Raw genomic sequence first — 20700 nt, 5'->3', positions numbered from 1 at the left:
AATTCAATCAACTGAGAAAAAAAAACTTTTGCTCAAAAAAAAAAAAAGGAAAGAAAAAGACAAGGTCGTAGGAGAAAAAACAAAACAAAACAGATCAAAAAAAGCCAACATGAAGACCTTTTAAATACAAAAACATAGACACACACATATATTTTGGATGTTAGCTTTTAATTAAGCTGACTTTTAACCATTGAGCTCCTTAAAAAAAACTTTTTAAATCTTATGACCGTAGTTCAGCTGGAACAAATTGCTGCTATTTTAGAAGTACCAAGTATCAAACCAGAAAGGGCTTGATTTAGGAAATAAACCCAGGCTGTTGCGGTGGAAAAAAAGATGGCAGAACCCTTAGCTAAAGCAGTGTGAGGCGACAGCCATTGCTCTTTTGGTTGACCTGACTAGCAAAAAGGTGGCTTTGTTATGTAAATAAAGCCTTTTAAGTAGTCAGAAATGAAAGTCTTTTCTGTTTTTTTGCTGTTCATTTTTCTCCCTGTACCACACCACCTTGTGTGTGTGTGTGTGTATGTATGTGTGGTGGGGTGGTGGTGGGGGGGGGGGAATTTAGCCACTTCAGAGGCCTTTTCCCCAAAATTTGGAATTTTCCTTCTAATTTGATTAAGTCAGATAGAGTTGATCAAACCCAACGGGAAAAGACCAAAACAACCACAAAACAGAAACAAACAAAAACAACAACAACAGAAAGTTAAGCAAAACAAACAAACAAAAACAGTTAAGCAAAACAGTCTATACAATTGCTGAGCATTCTAATGATAAGGAGCCATGAAAACCAGCTGGTTGTTAATCTTCACTTTAGCCAAAAACAAACCCCAATTGAGTTACTTACCTAGGAATGGGTCTCAGGTTGAAGACTGCTGTCTACCATCCTAGAAGCAGGACAAATCTCAAATTCATCTTCCCTGTTGGAAGAGAGTTCAGACTTCATAAAATAGTTACCTGCCTTCCATTGTCGTGGAAGCAGGAAAAACCTGCATTCCTTGTGTGGGAAGCAAGAAAAATTCCAAAAACAGGGAATTGTATGGCAATATAAACTTTAGATCTTGACCAAATTTTGGGAGATCAGGGATTCTCTGTAGGGGATGCTTTCAGGCTTCAGCAAATTGTCCTAATGGTCTGAGCCATAAAGATATCTCAAGCTGGTACCAAGCACCAACAGGAGATTTGTCAAAGGTCGGGGCACCTCCACTCAGAATCTCTTTGCAGTTATCAAAATGTGAACCCATGTGAACCCTGAATATCTGAGACAGGTTTCATTTAATTTAGAAAGTTTATTTTGTCAAGGTTGAGGATGCATACCCATGACACAGCCTCAGGAAGTCCTGACAACGTGTGCCCAAGGTGGTCTGGGTTCAGCTTGATTTTATACACATTTTAGGGAGACATGAGACATCAATTGATATATGTAAGATGTACATTGGTTCCATCAAGAAAGGTGGGACAGCTCAAGCAGGGAGGGGGCTTCAAGTCATACGTAGATGAGAGACAAATGGTTGCACTCTTTTGAGTTCTGATTAGTCTTTCCAAGAGTGTCAATCAGACATGCATTTATCTCAGTGAGGGGAGGGATGACTTTGAATAGAACGGGAGGCAGCTTTGCCCTAAGCAGTTCCCAGCTTGACTTTTCCCTTTAGCTTAGTAATTTTTGGGGCCCCAAGATTTATTTTCCTTTGACATTTCCCCCCTTCTCTAAAATTTTTGGAGAAAGCATTTTACAAAAAAACAAGCCTTTGGTCTCAGGTTTTGTCTGATCTCTCATGTCTGGGATGGTTTATTCCTATATAGATAGGTCCCAAGTTATTAGGAAAGCTCGTTTTTAGCAGGCTGAGAAGTCTCATGTTCTATGAAGAGAAAATAGGGGGAGGAAGGGAGAAAAACAATAACAAACAAAAGAGCAATCCTGGAAAATTGGTATAGGCCATATTACTCTGAAGTCCATACATCAGTAGGCAGGTATGAAAGTGGCTTATGTGTGTAAATAGGTTGCTGTTATTTTCTTCTGAAGTTTATTTAAGTTGTCTAAATTCAGTTAGCAAGGCTTTAAGAAAGCAAAGGTTAGTTTTAGTGATTTCAAATTAGAAAATTGAGGGGTAAAGGAAAAGAGAGAAGAAAAAAAATGAAAACATTATTTTGGATACTTGCAGCCAGGAAAATTAGAATTCAGTCTAAACTGTAGAAAATAATAAAATTGAAAACCTTAGGCAGGACTGGAATCTAACATCAGGTGTACTATAGTTTTTTGTTTGTTTGTTTGTTTTTGGTTTTTGTTTTTTGTTTTTGTTTGAGACGGAGTCTTGCTCTGTTGCCCAGGCTGGAGTGCAGTGACGTGGTCTTGGCTCACTGCAAGCTCTGCCTCCTGGGTTCATGCCATTCTCCCGTCTCAGCCTCCCGAGTAGCTAGGACTACAGGCACTTGCCACCATGCCCAGCTAATTTTTTGTATTTTTAGTAGAGATGGGGTTTCACCATTTTAGCCAGGATGGTCTTGATCTCCTGACCTTGTGAGCCACCCGCCTCAGCCTCCCAAAGTGCTGGGATTACAGGCTTGAGACACTGTGTGCGGCCTAGTTTTTGAAACATAGTTTTTCCCTCTCCTGTTTCCTATTTTTATTAAAGACAAATCATGGTAGGACTGATTTGGTTTATTATACTTGGCCAGATCATTTGTATAAAGTATAGCAAGAATAATTATCTTCCACATAAGCTTTTTATATTGGCTTTGATGGAACTTTGTTCCATAAAAGGAATCTCAGATAAGATTTTTTTAAAAGCTGAGCCCAGCCATGAATTTGTATCATCAAATACTTATGAGTACCAGAATTACTCTCCTCTTGAGGTTCCAAGGTATTAATAGGTTGGGCCTCTGGGCCTGTCAGAAAGTGACATTCTTTACTTGCTACAGGTCAGGAACCCTGTACAGGAACCGCATAGATAAGGTATGAGGCCAGTTTTCCCAGAGGCTTTTATTGGCTTTCTAAGCCAACTTCGATTCCTTAAAGGAAAGCACACCATGCCAGTCAAAGCCTTAGTAAAATAACCAGTTTCTCCAATTGTGTCCTGTTACAAATGAAAACAGCTTCTTATTGAATTTATGCAAATAACTATATTGCCATAAGTTAAGAATATTCACAAATAGTTTCTGAATTCTGGAGAAATCAGGTAGAGAAAAATAAATATGCTCCAAATTTTGTTTATAGGAGTATACTTAATTGTTAAAAGCTGTCAATAGCTCAAAAGAAAAGTTTCTTTTACTCTGAAAAACAAAACAAAGGATCAGCAACATTTTAAGCAAAAAGTCAACAAGATTATTCCAGTCTTCTATTAGTTTAGTCTGTGCAGTTAATACCTATTCTGCTTGATATTCATAAACATTTCACCTCTCCATTAGTTCTGAAAATTTTACCACTATTCTGATGTCACAATCTCCAGAGTTATCAGACACCTTCATTCAAGAGCACTTGTTAGAGTTTTATAGCTGATTATAAAATCACCTTCTAAAGAGGATCAAAACAAGACAATAATTGTCCATGGATGACAAAAAGTTTTCGGGCAGCCGTAGTCAAAGACACAATTGACAAGGAAATTTATTACCTCTGTGGCACACAATAATTTATTATAACAATTATAATTATTACTGAAAATTTACACTAAGTCATATCAGAATGATAGGAGTTTCTCATAATTTTTGAGCATATACCAGTAACATATTTATACAAATACAACCCAAAGAAAACCAAACACCATTTCAGATTTGACGATGCTTCTTATATAATTTTTATACCAAATAAGTCATATATGTCAACTTTGGACTTTAGGAAGCCTAATATCTTAACGGATTAATGAAGTCAGAAAAAGACATAATTTATGATTTAATTTTGAGAAGTTTGTCAAATATCAAAGGTTAAGACACTTGATATCACAAAATCAGATCACAAGTCATTGTAAAACAAGTTACTCACTTAAACAAAATGATAACTCAAGGATTTCAAAAAAAGGCAAAAACCTTCAGTCTTTGAGAGAGGAGACTTAGAAGCCCTAATAAAAACAGCACAAAGCCAATTAAACTCATTTCTCAAAATTTTGTAAACGATCTATAAGATTGTAATCATGACTGTAAGATATAACTTCCATAAGCCTTTTATAACCTTTATAAGCTTTATTAAAGAGTCAGTTAATGCTTCAAGAAAACCTTGCTAATCTGATACAGGGGCCCATAGGTTGGTCTTGCATTAGTGTGCCTGTGACGTTAATGGTTAATTTATTGAGGAATTGAACGTATTTCATCTCTCAGCATCAGCCCTTACAATCACACATACCTACCTCTTCTGCAATAGTCCCTGGACCTTGAGGAGTTGAATAGCTTTAATTTCTGGCCTTGTGTCAGAATGCAGTTTATTTTGATTGCCATTTTATAGTAGGACTGGAGATGAGGCTTTAATTGCTTTCAGTTTTTAAGATTTAGCAGGACTTGGTGTCCTTTTTAGATCCAGGAGCCAAAGCCCTGTAACTCAATATCACGAGGACTTTAAAAGCACATAAAGTAAGATATACAGATGTAATAACCTTAGTTAAAAAATAATTACTTTAAATCTTAGGTTTTTTTTTTCTAAGCAAACCAAAACTTAAAAATAATGGCATAGGAATAATTTTGATAAAATGTAAAATCTGTTAGACCTGTTACCAAAAGGCAAAAGAAAAGACTTTCTGTAGTGCACAGAATATATTATGTTGGAAGAAATCATTTCCTTTAGACCTTTAAGAAAACATTGTTAGCATCAGGCCACAACAAACAAAACTTGAGGGGAAAAAACCTTATATGAGCTGAAAATGAGTTGAAGGAGGGTGTTACTATTTTGTGGCTTTTAAAAGGGAAGAGAAAACTGATAATGATGAGATGCAATAAAAGTTGAACTTTGGATTAAAAAAATTAAAATCTCTTATAATTTATTAAGAGTAAATCAATTCCTGAAGAAAATTGTATTGTTCTAATCAAGTTTTTAGTGTATTAGTGTTCTTTTACATCAAACCCAATATCTAGAAAGACCATTATAATTTCCCTTTAATTATAGACAACTGGATCATATAAAAGTTTTTTTAAATAAATCACCTTATTGGATTTATACTCTATACATTTTTAAATACAGCCTCTTCATGACATGCTTGGACTTTCTGGTTTGTCCTGAACATCCCTCTTTCGTAAACAACCAGTCATTTTATTCTAGGACTAAATTTACTATATAGGATTCCTTGTCATACAAAATGATTTCTCTTTAAGCTTTCTTACCAAAAAATACCTCCTTATTTCTATAACTTTCTTTACATCTGTCTTATTTCCTGGTTCTTTTCACCTTGTTTTATATATAAAAGGTAAACAAGCTTTGGATTAGACAAAATTGTTCACCTCTTTAAAAGGACACTTTTTTTAGAAAGAATCTTTTCCTACNATCCCTCTTTCGTAAACAACCAGTCATTTTATTCTAGGACTAAATTTACTATATAGGATTCCTTGTCATACAAAATGATTTCTCTTTAAGCTTTCTTACCAAAAAATACCTCCTTATTTCTATAACTTTCTTTACATCTGTCTTATTTCCTGGTTCTTTTCACCTTGTTTTATATATAAAAGGTAAACAAGCTTTGGATTAGACAAAAATTGTTCACCTCTTTAAAAAGGACACTTTTTTTAGAAAGAATATTTTCCTACGTATTTTTATTGGTAAATACGCAAATAATGAAATATATATTATTTAATTTAATATACCTTTAGATTCTAAATTATGACAAGTTTGTCTACAAGTATTTATCCCATTACATTTACCTAATTATCTTCTCAGCAAACTAAGAAAAACCAAACTCCATTTCATTTCTCATTTTCCTTCCCTTTTGCCAGTTGTTGCTTCTTTATTCACTCCTTGTCAAATGATTCATTCCATCTACATTCGTAATATCCTTTATTTTCTCAATGCTTCCAAGTTTAAAAAAAATCTCTACTTTTGTTTCCATTTCTAAGCCTATGCTTCTCCTTAACTGTTGCTTTCAACTCTCTCAATACCTCTACACTTTTCTATCAAGATGGCCAGTGATATTCACAAAACAATATTCAGTACAAATGCAGTGAACACAGTGAACAGGTGAGGGATGATGGCTGGATGAGGTGGCAGTGCCTGCCTGACTGTTTTCACAATATGTTGTTGAGGAGCTGAGTTGACCAACTGGAACTAGAAAATAGCTTTGTTTATGTCTATGATCATGTATAGGGTGGATGTTTAAAAAGAGTTACCTTTATGTGATATAAATAGCTTACTTCCTCATGATTTGACTTGATATAGAGAAAGAAGATTGAGAGTAGGAAAAAACCATGCACAAACTCAAAGTGCTTTTTCTATTCTTTCACTCAACACAATCAACACAGACTTCTGTGACCAAATGCATGGGGATTTCTCCCTACCAACAAGCAAGCAATCAATTCTGTGGTGGACCCAGCTGGGTGTCTTCCAATTCAGTTTCAACACTGTCTACCTAGATATAGAGTCATATTCCACAGGATGAGGGTTTAGTCCCTGAGATAGAGTCATATCCCACAGGATGAGGGTTTAGTCCCTGAGACTGCCCCCGACTTTAGATGCCAGTGGCAAGCCCCAGGTTGTTTTACCAGTGCATCTGACTGACTTGCTATAAATTGGGGATTCCACAACCTCCTCCTTGGGTTCAATTAATTTGCTAGAGCAGTTCACAGAACTCAGGGAAACACATTTACTGTTTATTATACAGGATATTACGAAGGATGCAGATGAAGAGATGCATGCAGTGAGATATGGAGAAAGGGGTGCAGAACTTCCATGCCCTCACGAGGCACATCACCCTCCAGAAACCTCCAGGTGTTCAGCTATACAGAAGCTATTCAAATCCTGTCAATTTTGGTTTGATTAAACCATTGGTCACTGGTAATCAACTTAACCTTCAGCCACCCTTTCCTCCTCAGAGTTTGGGGGATATGGCTTAAAGTTCTAATCCTGTAATCATGCTTTGGCCTTTTAAATGATCAGCCCCCATCCTGAATCTACCTAGGGCTCTCTCGCCACCAGTCTACTAATTAGCATACAAAAATACATCATTTTGGAGTTTCTGAGGATTTTAAGACTTGTATGCCAGGAAACGGGGTCAAAGAGCAAATTTATGTTTCATAATTTCACAAATATAAAGACTCTAGCTCCCAGAATAAGATTCAGCTAGCATGTTTCTTAATGGAAACTGGATGACAGTCAGTTAAAGGTTGTTGACAACCTGAAATGCTGATATTCTGTGCTGAGTAGAGAGACCCATATGTTTTAGACAAGCAGGTGGCACAGTTAATATTCTGTAAAGAAAATTGAGAATCTTTGACTTGTGTTTACACAGAATTCCATTCTGTGAAAATGGTTCATAGCACAAAGCCAAATTTTTTCTCAGAAAATAATTTTGAATCTTACTCACAGAAATACCAAAAGTGTATGCCATGAATCATGAAAGAGACAATTAAGATCTGCAAAAATTTCAGGACAGATGCTACTGTCCAGTACTGTATCTAGTAGGCAGTGCAGCTGGGATGAGTCCACAGAGCTGATGCCAGGATCTTACCCTCTGAAATATGTTACTTCCCTGATCATCTTAATGTTTGCTAGTTTAGTTCCCTGACTTAAAAAATCTGTGTAATTTAGAAATTCATAATGCTGTTTCTGTATCTTTTTTCTCTTCCTTTCATTTGCTTTGCCTTTCACAAACTTCTCCCCATCTTTCACAGACATAATCTCAGATCTAGGTGTCATTACAACAAGAAAGAAAAAGTGTTTCTGAATGAAGTTCTTATATCTATTATATAATGTCTGGCCTCCCCAGTGCTATTCAGGAGCACCATGGGCCATGATTGGATAAAGACATCCTTGCTGCATCCCACCCTGCTGTGTAAACATGTATATTCGAGAAGCGGCTCAATTATGTCACTGCCTGCAGTTTGGAGCATCTGCTACTTGCATACATGTCTAAAAGCCCAGTGGAGTATACGGGCTCATGTGGGGACTGGTGCTCCTGATATGGACCGTATTTTCAGCTGTTCTTACAGTGACTGCCCAACTACTGCATCTCTCTGAGTGGATGGACCTGCCCACCCCTATGCTCCTGCTCAAGCCTCCAGAAGTGAATTCATTGCATCTCTCCAAACATGTGTTTTAAACTTTAGACCACTGAAAAACACTCTTCAGATGTGGTAGATATCCATTTCCCTGTTTTTCTGTGATGCCATTAACAGACGAACAGAATTTATTCATAAAGATATGAATTCATGTAAAACAGGAATATTTTCTTGGGTGGGTTTTCTCATATCTAAGCATGGTATTAAATGATTATGAGGGGAATCAAAATTGGAGAGTCTAATGGAGGGATACTTTGCTGTGGATAGGACAGAGATAAAAGCGAGAGAGGGTGGGCTTGATGGGGCTGGTTAGAGAAAATGTTAGAAATATGTGTAGGAGAGAAACAGGCATCCACTGGAAGATTTTATGAAGTTTCTGCTGTGCAGTGGCCCCACATCCTCCATTGCAACTTCTAGTCAAATTTAAATGTCTTGCTGTGCTTTTGGAGTTGGATTTATTCTTTAGGATCTGTAAGGGAGGGCAGATTCTTCTCCTTTTCACTCAGAGTAAGTGCTGCATGCACCCAACCCTGTGTGAGCCTCTCCCCCAACACACCAGTCTGTCTCATGCTCACTTTATTCTAGCTTCACTGGTTTCCTAGATGGCCTTTCAGCATACGAGGCATGCTCCTCCTTAAGACCTCTGCACTTGGTGTTTGCTATACCTGGAATGCTTTTGAAGGACAGTAGATTATGACCCCCAAAACATACCACTACCACACGGGGATTACTTCAAGCTAAAGATGCTTGAAGAACAGCAGATGCAAGAAGGACATTCTTATCTTCCCTTTTTCTATCTGAAGGCAGGAGATAAAAAACTCCCAGGTGAAAGCTGCCCTCCATATGCTAGGAAGAAAGAAACATTCTTTGATGGGGAGGCATAGCCAAGAGAATTCTGTACAAGCAGACTTAGTTAAAATAAATCTTGTCTTCCTTTAGCCTCACCATAGTTTAGTTACTTTTACTTTTCCACAATTTCATCTCTTTGTTCAACCTATACAAAAATCAAGTAAGTTCTTTTTGTTGGTTTGTTCTGAAACCGGGTCTCACTTTGTTGCCCAGGGTGGAGTGCAGTAGTGTGATCATGGCTTACTGCAACCTTGAACTCCTGAGCTCTAGCAATCCTCCAGGCAGCGTCTCAAGTAGCTGGGACCACAGGCATGCACTGCCATATCAGGCTAATTAAAAAAAATTTTTTTGTAGAAACAAGGTCTCACCATGTTGCCCAGGCTGGTCTCAAACTCCTGGGCTCAAGCTGTCTTCCAGCCTTGGCCTCCTAAAGTGCTGGGATTACAGGTGTGAGCCATAGTGCGTGGCCTGCATGTATGTTTTGCCACATCTTTGAATCCTACTTTTCTTATGAGGGATCCCATATCCTGTAAAACTTACACTAAATAAATTTTAAAACTTTTCTCCAGTTAATCTCTCATGTGTCAATTTAATTTTCAGACCCAGCCAGGACCCTACGCGGGGACACATAGAGTTTTGACTCCACTATACTCTTCTTTCAGATATTCACATGGCTTTCTTCTTCACCTCCTTCAGGTCTTTACTCAAAGGTCACCTGGTGAGGACTGATTTAGTCACCCTGTTAAAAATTGCATCTTTCCCAGCTCACCCAAGTAAATTATTTATTTTGTTTTTCTGATTCCTCCATTAGAATTAGGATGGCAAGGTGTCCCCCGTACCTCTGTCCCAGGTTTATTCACTGCCTTGTCCTCAGTGCCTAGAACAGCACTAGGCACATAGATGTTGCTCAGCAAATGTTTGTCGATTGACTGAATGAGTGCAGTCTGAATAGGCCGAGTCACTTCCAGCTACTAAAATAACAAATAAGTGGTTCTCAAAAGATACTGCTAGAATCTTTCTAGCTGTATAGACCGGTAAGCCTGAGTAGGAAAACTGAAAATAAGCATTCATTGAAATCCTTCCTGGAAACATTGATATTCTTTAATCCAAATAATTCTGTGTACTTGTTCAATAAATTACAAACAAATGTGTATTAGAAAAAACAGATCCCCCTTGAAATATTTATGTTTCAAAAGTTCCTTCTTTCAATTTTCTCTGCCTGTACTAGAGAAACACAAATTACACATGGCACTAATCTGCCTTTCTTTGGAACACATTTCCTTTATCATGCAGTCATTTCAAATGTGAAAAATAAAATACTGCTAAATACAAGACTACTTGCTGGCTTAAACAGTGGATAAGAGTTGCTTTTCTCTGTGTTTGTAGTTCTGGCAAATTATCCAGAAGATTAATCTTTGAAAATACTTTTTTATTGTTTCTGTAGAAAACATTATTTTAAAGCAATAATCTAATGGAAGTACTTCTCCTTCGTACAATTTAAGAGATTTGATTGAAAAATAACATGAATACACATCTCTACTCTATATGGAGTGTGTATTTCGTCCTATTCGATCAATGATGTAAGCTACTGCAGGGAACCAATACAGTTGCCCCAATACCTGGGGCAAAAGCATTATCTTTGCCCCAGAGGCAGTTTTATCACCACTTGCCTCCATTCCTCCTCCGTGAGCAAGACCCTGCTGCTTGATTCTGAAAACACAATATTAGAATCTTTCTAGCTACATAGACCAGTGGGTATAAACAGGGAGACTGAAAATAAATATTCACTGAAATTCTTCAGAGCAGCTTCTGCCACTTCTTGTTCTAGATCATATAGAAAATATGTCTGGGCCCTCAGCCAACAGTGACCCTTTAAAAAAAAAAATCTGCTTTGAAATTGATTATTTCAGACAGATTTCTTTAAGTCAGGGGAAAAAAGAAACATATGCTGGCCCAGACTCTACTTTTCATGTGAAATCTGCCACTTAGTTTTAGAATAAGAAACTTCTCTGATTTCTGTCAAGGCTACCAGATTCTTCACTTAAAGAGAAGCCCCCTTTTGTTAGATGCTTAACTTTTCAGCTTCCACTCTTTATATGGTGAACATACAACTTATTATTCAAATAGGGATGCGTTTGAGAATAGAAGGGGTAACTATTAAAATTATGGCCAGAAAAGTTACAAACTGATATTGTGTGAAGCAAACAAAGTTGTATTGTCTCTCTAACTATTAAGAAGGAGAATGAAATTACTTACTAAGGCCATATAATGTGCTAAGTGATTTATATCTATTACCTCAATTTCAAAACCATCCTCTGATGTTGAGGCTTGGGAACAATTTTCAGTCATGAATCTGAGGCTCTGTGACGTTAACCCAAGGAGTCAACATATCGTAGTCTAAAAGGAATTTTAGGAACTCAGCTCAGGACACTTTACAATAAGGACGATTGATTTAGCTGTCTGGAGGAAATGCATTAGATACACATTTTGGCTGAAAGCCAAATGTTAAAATCAATAATTGCCAAGTCAGATATCACTAGAATAGGAAGAACTTTGGGGAGACAAGATTGCATTTGAAACCTTACCAAACATTTTCAATGTCAACATTTGGAAGTTTGACAATATAGTGAAGGAAAAGTAATTTCTCAGCACCATCCACTGGTGGATTATTCCTGTGGTCTCTGTGCTGTGTGTCTGCAGTCCTATAGACACGCCTACTTTAACAAGACTAACATTTAGCACATAGTGGCAGGAACTGGGATTCACTGCTCGGCAAATGCCCCAAATCCTGGATCTTCTACTACTGAAAATGTTTGCCAGTCTAAAGCAATTATTTTGACAAGTGTTTGTTTCTTAGTCCCGAAACAGACAACACAGAAGAAAACTATAAAGTATTGACTTCTTAAATTTGAATTTTGACTGTGGAAGCAAAATGAACATTGCAATTCTCTGCTTTCTCTAACACTGTCTTTTTTCTTCCCATTTGTTATTTATTCATTCCATCAGTATTTATTTATTTATTTATTATAATTACAACTTTTAGATTCAGAGGGTACATGTGCAGGTTTGGATATATTGTGCGATGCTGAGGTTTGGGGTACAAATGATTCCATTATTCAGGTAGTGACCATAGTACCCAATAGGTCGTTTTCCAGTTCTTTTCTCCCCTTCTCTCTCCCCCTTCTAGTACTCCCCAATGTGTATTGTTCTCATCTTTATGTCCTTGTGTACTCAGTGTTTAGCTTCCACTTATAAGTGAGAACATGTAGTATTTGGTTTTCTGTTCCTCCATTAACTCGCCTGGGATAATGGCCTCCAGCTGCATCCATGTTGCAAAGGACATAATTTCCTTCTTTGTATGGCTGCATAATATTTCATCCATATATATGTCACATTTTGTTTATCCAATCCACTGTTGATGAGCATCTAGGTTGTCAATAAATATTAAGCACCTTTTTAATGTCTCAGCCAGCATTTCAGGAAACGGGGATACAACAGTGAACAGAAGACAGAAGTCTCTGCCTTCATGGATTCTATATTCTGGGCCTCAGGGATATAGAAAATAAACAAGACTATAAATTAAATATATAGCATATAAATAGTTTTAAGTGCTAGAGAGAAGAATAAAGCAGGGAAGAGGGATATGAGGAATTCTGTATTGTGATTGGATCAAAGATGATTTCTCATGATATTGTTTTGGAGTATTTATTCCTCATGGAACTTTTGAGGGCAGATTTAATATTTAACGTTCAGTTCTTCATAACAAGATGTGAAGAGTTCCAATTTAGGACTTTTTTTTTNAAGCAGGGAAGAGGGATATGAGGAATTCTGTATTGTGATTGGATCAAAGATGATTTCTCATGATATTGTTTTTGGAGTATTTATTCCTCATGGAACTTTTTGAGGGCAGATTTAATATTTAACGTTCAGTTCTTCATAACAAGATGTGAAGCTTTCCAATTTAGGACTTTTTTTTTTCCTTGAAAATCTCATTGTCTTAATGGAATTAAATAATGTAAAATTAAATATAGTTCTTCAAGGTTATTTTGTCTAACGTTTTGAGTGTCAGTATGTAAAATAATTCTATGAAGACCTGACTTATTTAATCTCAACTCTGTTATTCTGCTTTATATTATTTAAAATTTTATAAATATTAGTTGGCAGAGTAATGATGTGGTATTTTTTCTAAGGTTATATTCCAGACATGCTCTGACTTAATATTTCCTTTAACTGACAATTTACTCTCCTAAGTAGGAAATAATTCCTCATAATTTTTTTGTATATAAAACTAACAGCTTTCATAATAAATTTATTATTGCGGCATTTTCTTCTTGCAATATTAAATATTCACTTACACTTCACTTGACTGATAGAATTTCAACATAGAAAGCACATAGATTGTCACTGTTTACCCCTATATTGCGTATAAGAATTGTAGATTGCATATTCACTTACAAACAATAAACTCTGATGACACTCCCTGTTTGTGCTGCTCACATTGATACCCTGATTAGATATGAAGGGGACATACATGATCACTTGATCATTTGTCACATGCATGTTCAGGGATGCCAGCACTGGCATTGATTTGGATGTTTGTCTATCTGACTATTTAACCTTCCAAAAGCTAAGTCTAAATAGCTACAGTGTAACAGTAGATTCTGGCCAGATGCTGAGACTGAGGTAGAATTCTTGCCCACCCCTCCTGTCTCAAATTCAGTTATCCCTTGGAAGGGGCACAAAAGTATCAGTCATTGGAGTGGCAGCCTCCCAACCTTGTTCCTGTCTGGTGACCAAAGCATGGAACATGGCATCTCAAAGGGTCATAACAAAGTTCATTCTGATCCTAGGCATTGTTAATTGAGTGGTTGGATTTTCACCGTTATTTGCCTGTTAAGTTTCCTCAGAATCTGACTTCCTAGTCAGTAGGCACAGTCAACAGATGAGGGCTTCTTGGCTTAACTGATCTTAGGAATTCCATTAGGAGGGATGAGAACCTGAGGTAGGTTCTAGCAAGTGGTTCCCAGGCTTCATAAGTATTTACCCTTATGCTGTAGTTATAGCGTCATTAGCTACGACTGTTGCTGAAGCTTGAATTCAAATAAAAAGCAATTAGATGTTAATTCCAATACTCAACTCACATGCAACTGAAACTTAATGATCTGGCAATTTGAACTTGAATATGAAAAGGGAATTGCTTTAGCTTTTTTGATCCTCTGATTTTATTGTCTGACACAAAAGAAAAGCAAATAATACACAGCATCAGTGCAAAGCATGAAAAAGGAGATAGGAGCCAAATTCACTAAAAATTCTAAAAGCTGGTCTATAGCTCTGCTCCAGAATTACCTGAAGGTTGGATGGAGGTGAAGTCCATTATTTAATCTGACAATTTCCTAGACATCACAAACAGCGGGCTGCAAATCTCAGATCAGGAAACCCTTCCTGGAACCCTGGATGTGATTTCATGTCCTCTTTTTTCCAAACAACCACAGACATCTGTGCACATCTCTGCTGTGACTTTGGTCACATCTCCCTGCATACACAGGAAGTCACTTGCTTGTTGGTTGCCCTTTTTCTTAATTATGTTTTCAGAAGGAAGTTCTGATTTTAAATTCAATTTTATATCCCAAGAACCTAGCACAGTTTTAGGTAAGAACTCAGTAAAAATCACTACTACGACTTCTAAAATGACTACTACTATCAGTACTGCTGCTGGTAGTACTAGAGTGCTAGTACTATTCCTGTTTTTGCTGCTGCTACTATATCCAGTGTAGCTGGTGAGCTAATGAGGACCCCACTCAGGCACATGGGATATGCATACACATTTCCACATTGTGGTTTCTTTTCAGTCACCCCCGAGAGATGGTCATGGCAGAGGGAAGATGTGGAGGCATTCTGGATGAAGGGAAAAGTTTAAGAGTTTATGATAGAAAAACCACTCATATTGCAAACAGTGGTATGATCACTGTGAATTTGCTATACCTCTTGGATTTTACAATATTTCTGTCATATGTGAAATTTTGTATTTTCTATAGCGTATTTGGTTTCCCCCACTAAAGGTATGATTGCCCTGACATGGTGATGCTGTAGAATGAGATGAAAATTTGATTCAACATCATCTAATACATATTTTATCAATAATTAAGAAAACATTTGCTAACCTAATGAACTTAAACAAGTCTCTGGGTCTCAGCGTCAGTTTCACTGTCCATAAATTCAGAATAATGTAACCTGTCTTCTCAGGCTATTTTGAGGATGCAAAGAGGAAACAAATATGAAAGTGATTTGCAAGCTGCCAGGTACTAGGCAACGTAAGGTGTTACATGACTGTGACAAATTTTCCTTCTGAACCTCCTGTAGCACTTTGTACTAAATGGCACGTTCAGCTGGTTGGAGGCCAGAGCCATGGTCTTGTTGGAAATAAGTACCTGATACGAGGTACAAAGACCTGGGAGCAAAGCCCTGCCCCACCGTTTCACTAGTTATGTGACCTGAGATAAATTACTTGAGAAAAGAATCTTAAAGTCATCCAGCTCATGGGTTACTGTGAGAATTAAGTAGAAAAATATCTGTGAAGGCACCTGGTATACTGCAGGCAGTTGGCCAGTGTTTACACAGCATTTCTTTTAGGGCAGAGAAAGATACGAATGAATCAAAATGGTTCCCTGTAGGGAACCTGCAAAGAGGAGAAAGCTTGGACGCTGCAGACCTGGCTTCCTACTCTGCCCTGTGTGACCTGAGCAAGTCCTGGAACCACTCTAAGCCTGTTTCCTCAGATGAGAATTGGGAGGAATCATGATGATAATAATAATTTAAAAAATTTCCTTAATTATCTCTTAGGGTTGCTCTGAGGACTAAAAAATATAAGATATCAGCAGACATGGGATAGGAACTAAAAATTTAGCCTATCCTCTCCCAAAGTTTAGCATCATGCTCATGATAATTCTCCTTATTTTTAAAGATAGTGTTAAACCATGTCCAGGTGTTTTCTGTTGACTCAAGAAGAGCCTAGGATGCACTTTTGACAAAATGTTTGCAGTCCAGTATAAAACTTTACCTTAGCCAGGCGTGGTGGCACATGCCTGTTGTCCCAGTCATTTGGGCGACTGAGGCAGGAGGATCGCTTGAGCCCAGGAGTTTGAGGTTGCAGTGACGGCACTCCAACCTGCGCAACAGAGTGAGACCCTGTTTCAAAAAACAGGGACAACAACAACAACAACAAACAACAACAACAAAAACCTTTACCATCTCTGGAAGCCACCTTTTGAGTGGCAAAACACCAGTAAAAATGAATGAAGGTGGAGAAGAAGAGGAAAGAGAGAGGCAGCTGATGAGAAACAGAGGGCTAGCGTAGGAGCAAGAAGAGACACTCGGTCTAGCAACTTTGATAAGATGAAAGCTTTCTTCCCGAACTCTTCTCCCCTTGTTTGCCTTGAACCCTTCTCTCCTGTCCTTCTTTCCACTGAAAACTTCGTGAAGGCAAAGCCAATGAAGATCTCGAGAGTGCAAGGGGAGGCAAAGTGTGGCGGGAAGAATACCTCCCCGGCAGGCTGAGGAAGCCTGCCCACACCGCAGGGCCCCCTGCAGGGGCAGCCTTACTGACTAGGCTGATTCCTGGCAACAACGAGGCTGGGACAGTGTAACAATAAGAAGGGGAACACCTACCACATATTGAACTTTCACTGTGTGCTCTACCAGTACCTTCTCAGTGGACTCTCAACAGAAAGTCTCATAGGGCAATTCTGCAGCCCTGTCTCTTTGCCTAGTCATGGAGTTAGTAAGCTGCAGAGGCAGGACTTGAAGTCAGGTCCCCCACTCCACCGTCCCCTTTCAGCTAAAGATGTTGAGCAAGCATTTCTGTGTGAGGTCATTCAGAAATGGTTTATGCCAGCAATTTTATTCATCTTCCTAGAGGTGGAAGTGGTGAACAAGCTCTTTTACTCATGAGTTAGTGGAATTTATTTCTGGTAGATTATTAAGTGGAGGGTCATATAAAGATTTCCCCATAGAACAAGCATGGCTTAGACTTGAGGGGTTACCTGGGGAGTAGCCTGCAAGCAAGCCCAGAAGGGTGAGTTTATCCCAGTGATGCTGGTGCTTCAGACACTGAGGGAGCTGGGAGACACTTCTGTCAAAGACACAGAGCTCATCATGGTGTCAAACACTTCTGAGAGGCCAAACACTTCTGAGAGGCTAAACCAAAAAGGCCTATGAGGTTTAGCAGTGAGAAGGTAGGTTGCTCTCCAGTGTCTGAGATCTCATCATTCATTTCATTCTATTTCTACTCAAAAGATTTCCAAGGGGTTGTTCTCTATCTTGTCACCAGTTTGGGGGAGTGCACTCTCTTTAGGGTCACTCTGTGTATTCCCTTGCCATATAGCTCGCAGGAAGTCTCTTTTCACTGAATTTAACCACCTGATTGTTAATGAAGGTAGAGATGCACCTCTGCTGTAGCTGAATAGCTCAACAGTCTCCAAAGTTAGCTATCCCAGTCTTTTCTGGACCTGGATGTTTGAATTGATCAGTAAATCTGCAACTGTAATGATTATTTTTGTCTTTTGACATATCTCACCTGAATCTGAGAGCTGATGTATTTTTCTTAAACTTTTTTTTTTTTTTTTTTTACTGTGAAATATTCTAGTCACGCACTTTGGTGACTAGAAGAGTGAATTAATAGTAGTCTAATCACCCTGGAGATGCTATGCTTCTGTGAGCTGGCACTGAGGTAAGGCGGCACATCTCTGTGGGAATGACAAGTGAATGAATCTGCTCCTCATTTAACCGGCTGTTCTTTTCTCTCTCTCTGTTTTCTCTCCTAGGAAACACATGGAAGACTGCTGTGACCCTGCCCATCTCTTTGCTATGACTAAAATGAATTCCCCTATGGGGAAGAGCATGTGGTATGATGGGGAGTTTTTATACTCATTCACCATTGACAATTCAACTTATTCTCTCTTCCCTCAGGTTAGTATAGAGTTGGTTGCCTTCAATATAGTTTCTTAAATTGCTTGCTGTCATAGAAAAGGGATAATTGAGTTTGCCTAACTCATCAGATCGACTTTTTGTTTTCTTTCTTCTCTCTTAACTTTAAATGCTTTTCTTTATATCTGTCATTTGTGTGTGTGAATAAATCACATAGTCTTTTGATGCAAGGGTGGAAGCAGGATATTATAGAGTTACAGTTTTCCTAGCCTTTCTGATTTGAGTCCTATGAGACCGAAGGAAACAAGAAATGAATGATCAGGGACTTGTGGAATTCTAGTGTTCTGAGGTTGGCTGTGGAATGCCCGTGAGGATTTGTGTGATACTGGAATGTTTTCTTAGGACTGATGTTGCTCAAGGAGTGGGGACCATATGATGAGAAGTTTGCTTCTTAGAGCTCTTGAATGTGGTTAGATTACCACTGTGAAATGGAGGAGGGGTGGATATGGAGAGGAATAATTCAACTTGACCACTTTTGAAGTGGTCTAAATCAAGCCTTGATTACTTAATATCTCTTCTTGGTTTTCTGAGCATTGAAATAAAATGTTTTTCTAACATACATGTAGGCAGCAAGTGGGGGCAAAGGGGAAATTTTATTTTAGGGAACCCTAGCTGTGGGGAGGGGAGATCTTAGGCAAAATTGCAATTAGGGAAAAATTCAGAAATGAATTGTGGCCTCCCCCAAGACCTCTTTTAGCCTCTCTTGGTTTACTCAGATGATTGTACAGAAAGAGAATTTTGAGCCTTGGAAGGTGGGACTGAACCTTTCATGTATCTCTGTTAATAGTCCATGAGACTTTAAAGGAGGAATCCCACAAAGTTGAGACACAGGTTCTGCCAGATCCAAAGTCATACTCTCTATGAAATAGCCATGTTGACTAGCTCATCCTTAGCTATTTTAGTCTAGTTTAATGGTTTTAAAATGTAGTGATAAGGTTTTTCTTTTAATTTTTGAAATAGGAAATAGAAGCTTTAGTTTATTGCCAGTATCTATGTGTTTTCTCTCTCTTCTTCATCTGCCCTTGGGAGGCTTCGAAATGTCAAAGGAAATAACTAAGAGTCATAATATATGGAACTGAATTTTGTCTCCATCTCTCACTAACTAAATTCCTTGGGTAATTACCTAAGTCGTCTGAGATTCAGCTATCTTGTCTCTATGATGGCTAGAGCAGCACTTGTCCTATTTACCTTACAGAGCTGTGGAAAAGATCAACTTAGATAATACATGGAAATACCTTCTTTTTTTTTTTTTTTTTTTTTTTTTTTTTTGTTGACAGAGTCCCACTCACTATGTTGCCTGGGCTTGAGTACAGTAGTATGATCTCGGCTCACTGAAACCTCCACCTTTCAGGTTCAAGCAATCCTCCTGCCTCAGCCTCCAGAGTAGCTGGGATCACAGACATGTACCACCAAACCCAGCTAAGTTTTGTATTTTTAGTAGAGACCATGTTTTGCCATGCTGGCCAAGCTGGTCTCGAACTCCTGACCTCAAGTGATCTGCCCATCTCGGCCTCCCAAAGTGTTGGGATTACAGGCGTGAGCCACCGCGCCTGACTGTAATGCATAATAAATGTACTTTATAAATTACAAAGCATTATATGTTTGGTGTTAATGTGCTGATTCATACTTGGTATCTCGAGGCTGAGTCATGAAGATTAGAATTGTATTGGTGAGGGTTTTGGTAAGGTACAGCAATCTCTGTAGGTACTTTTAGCAGAAAGATATTTCATATAGGGAATATGCCATTTTAAAAAATCACTGAAAGAATGGAGAAATGGGAGCCAAAGGTGGTTCCTAGAATTACTGAGTTCAAGAGCCTACTGCTATAACTGTGGTCTAGGTACTGGGAAGCCCTAACTTGCATTGCTGTTAGCATGGCCACAACTGCTTCCATTAGAAATAGGGAAAGAAGATGAGTTCCAATTCTACTCATCGTTTCAAATCTTCTTCAAATGCTTCTAGTGGAGAAATGATTTGCATCCAGAACACTAGTTGTGAAGAAGTCCAGGAAAGGCAATTTTTAACTATCACGCCTCATCAGGAAACTGGAAAGAGAGTGGTATAGAGGTTAAGCAAGCCAATCCACAGGATATTCTATGTACGAAAAGTGCTACCAACTAGTTGTGGCATGAGGAAGAGATAAGGAAGCGATCTCCTTTAACAGTTCCTCACGCAGAAACATTTTAAATGAAATCCAAAGTAGCTTTTTTTATAGATGAGGACTTTGAGTTATACCAACTGAATTCTAACTTTGTATTAGAAAATACATTTAATGGCATAAACCCGGGAGGCGGAGCTTGCAGTGAGCTGAGATCCGGCCACTGCACTCCAGCCTGGGCGACAGAGCCAGACTCCGTCTCAAAAAAAAATAAAAAGAAAATACGTTTAAAAGGAAGATTAAAAAATATAAACTAGCCTCCTATGTTAGCTGTCGGTTGCAGCAATAGGGTTATAGGAAACATTTACTTTGTAAAGTGAGTGCAAATGAATTCTGTGCCTCTTTGTGCCAGTTGCAAGACCAAGGAAACATCCTTGAATAATAAAGGAAGAATGCTTTTTTCTTGGGAATTGGAAGTCATTACATCATTGTGTATGGGCACAACCATCGCAAAAGGCAGAACCAATTCAATGAGTAGATGTTTACAAAAAAAAAATTGTATATGTATGTATTTTCCTGCTAAGAATCTGAAA

At 38.2% G+C, this 20700-nt stretch overlaps 1 protein-coding gene across 2 annotated transcripts in view; it reads left to right on the top strand.

Annotated features, from left to right (window-relative positions):
• ST8SIA1 (ST8 alpha-N-acetyl-neuraminide alpha-2,8-sialyltransferase 1) overlaps positions 1 to 20700 on the top strand; it is a 145787-nt gene that overhangs the window by 33735 nt on the left and 91352 nt on the right. For both annotated transcript variants that reach the window (XM_017890546.1, XM_017890547.1), the window contains exon 2: positions 17847 to 17991. In XM_017890546.1, coding sequence (XP_017746035.1) covers positions 17847 to 17991 — 145 coding nt within the window. The remainder of the gene's footprint in view (positions 1 to 17846; positions 17992 to 20700) is intronic.

The sequence above is a fragment of the Rhinopithecus bieti genome, unplaced genomic scaffold (assembly GCF_001698545.2).
Source record: "Rhinopithecus bieti isolate Rb0 unplaced genomic scaffold, ASM169854v2 scaffold_17971, whole genome shotgun sequence".
Lineage (NCBI taxonomy): Eukaryota > Metazoa > Chordata > Mammalia > Primates > Cercopithecidae > Rhinopithecus > Rhinopithecus bieti.
Note: the sequence above shows the minus strand (reverse complement) of the source record. Positions and strands in the feature narration are given on the sequence as shown.